The following is a 9,446-nucleotide window of genomic DNA, read 5'->3' on the forward strand; positions in this document are numbered from 1 at the left end:
ATCGCCTAAAGAGACATCATGGAAAAGTATACAATTGCTTTAGGCTTCCTACGGCGGATGGTCTCACTTTTTAATAAACACAATCATACCAAGACAACAACATAAAAATCACATACACATTTCCATCCATATGCATAATTAGGCCTAATTCTTTTTTTATTTATAAACAAAATACAAATAAAATTAAAAAAAACAAGAAAGGATGTTTCCATTTCAGGAAGAATATTAACACTTTAGTGAAGGGTTGAAAGATGCAGCACATAGATATAATTGATATCTGCCGTTTGCAAAATCACTCCATGATTTTAAATTCTGCATGGAAAATACTAAAACCATATGCCTGTTTCTGAAGGACAAATAATCAAAATTGACTATAACTTGTCATCACGCCATGGTAAAGGAAAACAAAAATATACAGGTTGCTTTGGCATGTATGGAAATCTTTCAGTTTAACCATGATTCAAGACGTTCTTCATTAAATAACAACATGTTCTGCTATCTAAAATTCATTATTCAAATATTAAATCTCGGTTTACATAATAAGTCAGCTTTGTTTTTCAGTCTGTTGACAATAAATTGAATGCTTACAAAAAGTGAAAAATGGAGGAACCCTGAGCAGATTGCAGTAGTTCATAATCCACATTCACTGTGATAGTCCGAGCATTGCCTATGCACTGAAGAACGCAGAAGTGTTCAAGTGTCATTGCAATGCTTCTGTTCCACATGTCATACACATACAAGCTCATGTTATAATAACGTCACATCTGGGCTATAACATAAACAATGTGTAGTTAGTTACGATGAAAGAATGAACATTATTGCCTTGCATTTTCAGTAAAAGACAAAGCAACGGGTTGCTGCCCTTAGTACACAAATGGCTTGGTGGGGGGTAGGGGCTGAGTTTACTAGACTGAGTGTATGCATTTCACTCCGCATGTGTACCAACTGGTCAAATGGACTTCAGCCTTGGCTTTAAATAATTTCGACTTTCTGTTTCGTATGATTTCCGTTTCCCCATCGTAGGCCCACTTAGTTTCAGCTTCATTTATGTGGTTGTTTTTTCTATTTCAGTGGCACATGGTCCTGTATGTGATGGCAACTCACTAGTCTCCAGAGGTGTTGTTACAGTTTTGTTCTGTGACTGTAAAGGTGATTTTAAGTATGAATCTTCAACCACCATTCTCTCTCCAGCTTGACTGTCTTGAAGTGGTGTGTTAAGATAATTCTTATTTTTTCCCCCATTTTTAATCATCTCACTCTGCTTAGCAATTATCGGCATCAGTTCTTTGCAGACGTGCCTTTTCTGATGCAGCAGGAAACCTCTCTGTGTCAACTGATAGATTTTGCATTTGTCACAATAGTACGGGGTTACAACCGTATGCCGGTCCACGTGCTTCAGGTAGGCATCGATTTTTAAAAATCTTATATTACAAAATGTACAGCGAAATCTCTCTCCTGGGTGTGTCCTTATATGGTTGTGAAGACTACCCTTCATTTCAAAGTCTTCCCCACACACCGGACATGGATATTTTAACCTTGTCAAATGATTGTGCATATGTTTTTTAAGACTTGAATGGTTACGAAATCTCCTGTCGCATTCAGTGCAGCTGAATGACATTTGTGACTCCATATTAGCATGAATTTTTTCATGGGCTTTTAAAAATCCTTTGTGGGGAAAAGCCTTTCCACAGTGTTTACATTGGTAGGACTTTGAAGGTCGAGGAAACAAAGTTAGGTGTTTGACCTCATGTTGTTTCAGAACCCCCTTGTTTAGAAAACCCTCACCACAAGTTGAACAGTGAAATGGTTTCCCATCATCAACGTTGATGGGATCCTCACAAACCTCTATTTTAAAAATAGTGGCATCATTGTCCAACATTTCTTCTTCGGTAGGTTGGTCAAATGATGAATCCCCATATCCATTGTCATCCAGTGGTTCCACTTTAATGATCCTCATAGCATCACAACTCAGTTCATCCTGAAGAGGCTCCTCTTTCAAGCAAGCCAAAGAAATGGTGTCAGTGACAATGATGCCACTTTCTACTTCACTGGAAATCTCTGATGGAAACCCCTGTAATAAATAAATTCAACTTTCAAGTTATGGTGCATATCTCTTGAAAAGAGGTAACATTTTAATAAACGTGCTTAACTACTGATAGTACGACGTGGAAGATATACTAATAGCCTACAATTAGACGTATATTAAGATTATGTGGTGTTGTTTCCTTTATAGTCACAAAAATAGAGAAAACATTAGCAGGCTAAGGCTAAGACCGTCGGGACGATCGACTGCTTTCACATAGCTTGGTTGCTAGCGTCGATAGCTTACTGGTATCGGCAAAATGTTATCACTAAAATGATGCTCAAACACGCACCTTATCAGTTTCCTCCTGTTTTTGTTGCACTGTCAGTCCATCTAGATAAATGCTAGGAACAGCATTCACATTCAGAACCAACCGTGTTGTGAATCCCAAGTCCAGTTTAGTGAAGCTGTCTTCTGAGAAATGTCTACCGCAAATCCTAGTAGTGCAAGAAAGCTCTGCTTTTCTTCCCATTTCCAGAAATGCTATCCACTTTAGACGTCTGGTCGGCTCCTCCGGTAATGTGTAGTGAATAATTGTGTCCGATTTGTTCGGACAGCCATCTACAGCACAAATATGGATCATAATAGCTTCTAATGACTAACTTCCTTGCTAGCTGACTAGTTTCCACTTCTCTTATCCCATAAAGATGGTTGAAGTAGCTCGTTAGCCTGACCTGTTAGCTATCCCTAACCTAGAACCAAAAAGAACGTTAGCATAAGCTTAGTGCTAATTCACTGTACAGTTAGCAGTCTTGGCTACCTCCAGTCCTTTGAAATAATGTTTCGCTTTCGAAGTGTCGACTTATTCTTTCATAACATATGTGGCTGTTCGGACTTTACTCTCACCCTAACTAAATTGAATCGTAGTACCACAGCAGTAGGATATAAACTTGTTTTTTTCCAATCTTCTTTTTGAAGTTCACATGTCAAATCCTTCCATCCACAATGTTTCCACAAAGAGGAAGTGCAGAGACACATTGCTGCCACTACAACTGTTGACATCACCGAACCATGCTGCGAACATATTTAAGTGATATTCACATCCATTTGTGTAGATTCATTTTGTATTTCCATTTTACGATGCGTTAATACTGTCGCTTATATTATTGCCACACACTGTTGTTTGTGTTGAGTGAAGTTATCACCAAGTCGCTAGCTCAACCCCAAATCACCCTTCCCGTCGTTGTTTTGCGCTGCTTAAGATTGTAATATTACCTGATACATACAGTTTCTGCAAAACTGCACCCATCTTTCAAATACCTGTTCTTCTAACCACACATAGAAATACAGTTTGTTTGTCGGCCGTTTTTCTACTGCCAACAAAACAAGAGGCTTTTATTTTGAAATATGATTCCGGAAATGTGGTTAGTTGTTGTTGGGGTTTGTTCACACAGCTTTGGTTTACCACTGCGTATGGAAATATGCGTTATTTAATTAAATACATTTCAGAAACGTTACTTAATACGTATCTCAATCTACATCGTGTTCAAAATAACAGCAATTCAATGATTGGTTTAAATTGAAATTCATAATACAACAAGCTAACATCCGTAATTAATTCCGTCCGATCGTTGTGTATGCAAGGCTGAATTTATCGAAAAAATGTTCATCATTAAAATGAAATTTAAAACAAAACAAAATTTAAAAAAAAAACAAAGTTAGTTTTGAAATCATATTCATTTTTTTTGATAAAGTTGCACTAAAATTATTACAATGAACAGTTCCTATTTCGCGCAGGCGCACCTTTTCACTCGCTGCTACGAAAAGGACTCTGACGCTAGTCAGGCATCTGGGAAAGTGGTGAAGTCATTCTCTGATATCTTCATTTCAAACGTATAATCAACACGGACTCGGAGTTAGGACGCCGCTTTAAAGAATATGCCCAAAAATAAAGGTTCGTAAAACATATGTCGTGTAATCGTTGAAGTTGTTCATCGATTTGTGAGTGCGCAGTTTGCAAGCTAATGTTAGCATAGCCACCGAGAACACGCATTAAAAGCGTGACACGAGAGATCTCTTGCTCCCTGCCTAGCTTGTTAGCTAGCTCAACAAGCATAGCTAGTCATTTAAACGCTTGTCGATTTAGCAGAAAGCTAGACATGCTTTAACACTACACTTAACGGATATCTCCTGCGACTACGTTTCACTGTATATAAACTATATTGTACTTGACTGGTGATGTCTTACAGGGCGATATTAGGCAATATATGGAAAGCTGATGCTGACACCGGTGAATTGGGTTTTGGGCAGTGGCTCAATGCTAACTTGCTCACTGGCATGGCATAAGCTAGCTAGCAATGAATATGCTAGTTGATTCTGATTGGGCATATAATGGGTATCTAGAGGCCGAAAACGCTGGTTGTTACCTCTGTTGGGTCTTTAGACTAACAAAATGGTGATCATTTGAAAGACTTCGAGGCTGTACCAAGTATTGAGGTGGCCAGCCTTCATTCTGTTAGTTTGCTAGTAAAATAGCTTAACAACTCCGTTTGCTAACGGTAGCTCGGAATTCCCGGTCTTCTACATTAGTTGGGCAGTTGAAACTCACTGGCTGCCGCTGTCGACATCTGCTACTGATTTCTTCTGTGCTGATATTACTAGCTAGTAAGAACTGGAACTCTGGTTTCCTACCTTTTAGAAATAGATTAACTTTTCAGGTTGTGAAGTGAAATTGAACTGTGAAAAGTGGTTGTAGGTCTCTTGGTGGTCATGTCACTGTGGTTGATAACTTGCTGATGAGATTATACTTGTCATTTACAAATTGATATACATTAATTTGCACTTCCCTTTGTTTCGCAGGAAAGGGAGGAAAGAATCGTCGTCGTGGTAAGAATGAGAACGAGTCAGAGAAGAGGGAGCTGGTGTTTAAGGAAGATGGACAAGGTAAAGTCTTTAAGAACCCAGTCCCACATTGTTGTTATGTATCCCGTTGGTGTATTGTGTACACTTGTCTGTGTTCAAAGTCACTGTGGTATTGTTGACATTTGGATGCCTTTGTCTTGTTTCCAGAATATGCTCAGGTGATTAAGATGTTGGGCAATGGCAGGTTGGAGGCTATGTGCTTCGATGGGGTGAAGCGACTCTGTCACATCCGGGGAAAGCTCCGGAAAAAGGTACAATTCGCTGATTCTGTTGTGTTAGTCTAGTTACATGCTGACTCAACATTTTCTGAACACATTGTTAAAAGGGATGGTTAACCCAGAAATAAGAGTTATGGCAGTCTGCACAACATCATTCTAGTATTGTGTATAAGGTTTATACTTGTAATACAAAGTAAATAGGCAATGAAGTCGTGTCTCTGAAGGGCACATGTGTGTACAATGAAAGGAAAGGTGCATGTTTTCTTGTGACCATCATTCGGATGGCTAGCTCAGTTGTGTCAGGCTGATAAGACTGACCTGTTTGTTTATGGTGAGCTGACCTTTACACAGTGTTTTGCACCAATCTAGTAAATACTGATTATAATGAATATATGTGAAATTGGAATAATGGACTGATTTACTACAGACTACCTTGTGTCTAAATTGTTGTTCTTGAATATTCATAATTGGCACAATCTTTACATGCAGACATATCTGCCTCTGTGGTATTTGGATCATTTGTCAGTTGATGGTGGGTTACCAGTCTTGTTTTTTACAACAGCATCATTTGAGACCACACCGTTCAACATATTTTTGCATTTACTTGCAGGTGTGGATCAATACATCAGACATCATTCTTGTTGGATTAAGAGATTATCAGGTTTGTCAAATTATATTATTGTTTTTATGTTTCTGAAGGTATACAATGTCTCCTAATCTCATGGTTGGAACCCAGTTGGGATTGCACTTCACTATCATAGCAAACTAGCATTGCATCACCCTTGAACACAGGCCCTAATAGTATCATGTGATAAATGAGTGCTCAAGGAATGATGTAAACTGCAATATTCTATGTCACATTCTAATGATCTGTGTTGAGAGCTACGGCATCCACTCCTGCGTGATGATGCTCTCATACCTATTTATATCATGCAATGTTATTTAAATAAACATATTTTACAACGCAGTTTAGTAATAATCATAGAAATAGTTTTCTGTTATCACATAGTTCAGTGTTCTTTATTGACAGTGTGGCATGTCTTGTTGAGTGAATGAGGTCTCAGGATAACTGAAGTGAAAGATTCCAGTTGCATGAAGCCTCATCAATTTCACATCTTCTAAAGGATAATTATTCTCTGTCTATAGATTCTGACATTTGTGTTCTACCCTTAGGACAACAAAGCTGATGTCATTCTGAAGTACAATGCTGATGAGGCCAGGAGTCTGAAAGCCTACGGAGAGCTTCCAGAGCATGGTAAGAATATCTTATGTACACTAGGGTACTGTCCATTTTTCCACTGATCCAAGGTTCATTTCTCAGTGATGGAGCTAAGATTAACTCAAATAGTAAACATGTTTTGGCTGTTTGAAATGTATTACAACCTAAAGCTGAGAGTCATGCCCTTATCTTCTCTCTGTTCAGCCAAAATCAACGAGACGGATACTTTCGGACCTGGAGATGATGATGAAATCATGTTTGATGACATTGGTGATGATGACGAGGACATTGATGATGTGAGCATATAGCAGTGTTTCTATCTGGAGGATATGCGTGTATAACAAAAGCTAGTCAGTTCCTGGGTTGTAGCATTACTGTTAAAATATGAAAATTAAATTGCAGTATTACTGTTAGAAAATGTGTTTGCTGCAGGAAATATTCATTTACAATTAACAATGTTGTCATACTGTTTATGTATCATAATATAACTTTAAACTCTTTGAACTTTGACCCCCTCCAGATCTAAACAGACACTGTGAGGAGGATGGCAAACTTGTGCTCGGCCTGGAAAGATATGACCAATCTCCCATGCCCCCTTTGGAGTGGCTATTCTTCCCTGCTTATCAGGTGGCTCCCGTTAGGGTTCTGTCACCACTAACATGACTACAGCACCAGGCTCACCCAATATATTTTGTTATCTTGTGTATTTATATTAATTTCACACACACGTGGAATTTAGTTCAGAATCTCTGGATTCGCAATAAAAAGATGAACCATTTTATATTTGGTCTGGCAGTCTGAATCATTGTAGAGATTTTAGTCAACTTGTTATTACCGCCTGAGAGCTAAAATGGTAAGAAATGTTTCTTCAAGAACAGTTTTATGCCACTAAGTTGCCTCCAGTCTAACTGAATGTTTTTTTTTTTTTTGTTATTGTTTTTTTTTTTTATCTCCAATAAATACAGATATTGCAATGCAGTAGGTCATGCATTGATTGTAAGAATTAACACCAAAATTGAGAGCAAGCTTGTCTCAGGCCCATTAACCCCAAGGCACCAGTTCGCTGTATTTTTCTATTTGACAACCTCATTATGTTTTTTTGACTTTTGGTATGGATAATTGAATTCAAAAAAAGATATCTGTGCAAAGCAGCTTCATTTATGAAAACGAAAGAAAAATGCCTGTCCGAGCCTTTATCTGTTTCTATCTGTATAGCAGTTGTGTTACATTGAAGTATTGTAAAATGCTGTCTTTATGGATTGAGGGATGTTGAATAAAAAAACACCAATACATTAAATCATCCTCATCCTTGACTAATATTTTTGGGGACAAGGGTTTCCTGTTTTAAGATTACAGACCTGCCAACCTGCACTTTTGTGTACCAACCACGCAATTCTTTGTCAAAATACACAGGTAAGAAATGCCAGCTGAAGCTGCAAAAAAAAATCAATCAATACAAACCTATACCGTACATTTTAGCTTTAAACTACATCCCTCAGATTGGACAAGATGCTACGACCTTGTGCCTGTGGTTCTGTAACCCTCCCTGACCCGAAATAGTACTCTCACCCACTCAACATCCACTGATACTACTACTGTACACTACTACTTTATTATCCACCGAGGCGTAATGCATTGCGGAGGTACAATGGGAAGTGGGGGAGTAATAATCAAGCACATAAATGTGACCGTAATGTTAGCATACAAAATGTTAAAACATTCCTACTATTGCAGCCATTCAACCGACTGGCCTTGCAGGTATAAAATAATCATGACGTCAGATGACGATTTTCAGTCTCGTTACCAAACACAACCCCCAATACAGAGCCACCCTGAGCAATGACATAAGCGCTTTGGTGACTAGAAAGGTGAGCATGGCTGCAAAATGGACTGTGTCACATGAAAGGCTTCAGTGATGCTCTGCTCACAAAGGCCACGTCCCCAAGCTATGAGGCAAAGCAGTAGATGGATACTTTAATAGGTGGTTTTAATATATATATGTATATATATATATACAGGTGCATCTCAATAAATTAGAATATCATCGAAAAGTTGATTTATTTCAGTAATTCTATTCAAAAAGTGAAACTCATATATTATATAGATTGTTTACACACAGACTGATCTATTTAAAGTGTTTATTTCTTTTAATTTTCATTATTATAACTGCCAGCTAATGAAAACCCAAAATTCAGTATCTCAGAAAATTAGAATATTGTGAAAAAGTTCCATATTGATGACCAATGGTGTCACACTCTAATCAGCTAATTAACTCAAAACAATGGCAAAGGCTTCCTGAGCCTTTAAATGGTCTCTCAGTCTAGTTCAGTAGGCTACACAATCATGGGGAAGACTGCTGACTTGACAGTTGTCCAGAAGACGATCATTGACACCCTGCACAAGAAGGGTAAGACACAAAAGGTAATTTCTAAAGAAGCATGCTGTTCACAGAGTGCTGTATCCAAGCACATTAATGGGAAGTTGAATGGAAGGAAACAATTTGGTAGAAAGGTGCACAAGCAACAGGGATAACGACATCTTTGAGAGGATTGTGAAACAAAGCCCATTCAAGGGAGATTCACAAGGAGTGGACTGCAGCTGGAGTCAGTTCTTCAAGAGCCTACACGCACAGACGTATCCAGAACATGGACTTCAACTGTCACATTCCTGTGTCAAGCCACTCTTGAACCAGAGACAACGTCAGAGGCGTCTCACCTGGGCTAAGGACAAAAAGGACTGCACTGTTGCTCAGTGGTCCAAAGTTCTCTTTTCAGATGAAAGTACATTTTGTATTTAATTTGGAAATCAAGGTCCCGGAGTCTGGAGGAAGAGAGGAGAGGAACAGGATCCAAGTTGCTTGAGGTCCAGTGTAAAGTGTCCACAGTCAGTGATGGTTTGGGGTGCCATGTCTTCTGCTGGTGTTAGTCCACTGTGTGGTCCAAGGTCAGCGCAGCCATCTACCAGAAAGTTCTAGAGCACTTTGTGCTTCTCTCTGCTGACCAGCTTTATGGAGATGCAGATTTCATTTTCCATCAGGACTTGGCACCTGCACACACTTCCAAAG

The 9,446-nt window shown here is 38.7% G+C and overlaps 1 protein-coding gene across 1 annotated transcript; it reads left to right on the plus strand.

The window, feature by feature from the left end:
* Window positions 1-3,819: 3,819 nt before the first annotated feature.
* On the plus strand, window positions 3,820-7,163 carry eif1axb (eukaryotic translation initiation factor 1A X-linked b). Its single transcript, XM_080855730.1, has 7 exons — window positions 3,820-3,977; window positions 4,883-4,966; window positions 5,093-5,196; window positions 5,774-5,824; window positions 6,337-6,418; window positions 6,587-6,678; window positions 6,903-7,163. Exons 1-7 carry the CDS (start codon window positions 3,962-3,964, stop codon window positions 6,906-6,908), a joined length of 435 nt encoding a protein of 144 aa, XP_080711856.1. The 5' UTR covers window positions 3,820-3,961; the 3' UTR covers window positions 6,909-7,163.
* The last annotated feature ends 2,283 nt before the right edge of the window (window positions 7,164-9,446 follow it).

The sequence above is a fragment of the Sprattus sprattus genome (genome assembly GCF_963457725.1).
Source record: "Sprattus sprattus genome assembly, chromosome: 17".
In the NCBI taxonomy this organism is placed as follows: domain Eukaryota; kingdom Metazoa; phylum Chordata; class Actinopteri; order Clupeiformes; family Clupeidae; genus Sprattus; species Sprattus sprattus.

Coding starts and splice junctions, on each gene's coding strand:
- eif1axb (XM_080855730.1), top strand. Junction 5,197..5,773: donor GGGGAAAGCTCCGGAAAAAG/GTACAATTCGCT, acceptor ATTTACTTGCAG/GTGTGGATCAATACATCAGA. Junction 5,825..6,336: donor TTGGATTAAGAGATTATCAG/GTTTGTCAAATT, acceptor TTCTACCCTTAG/GACAACAAAGCTGATGTCAT.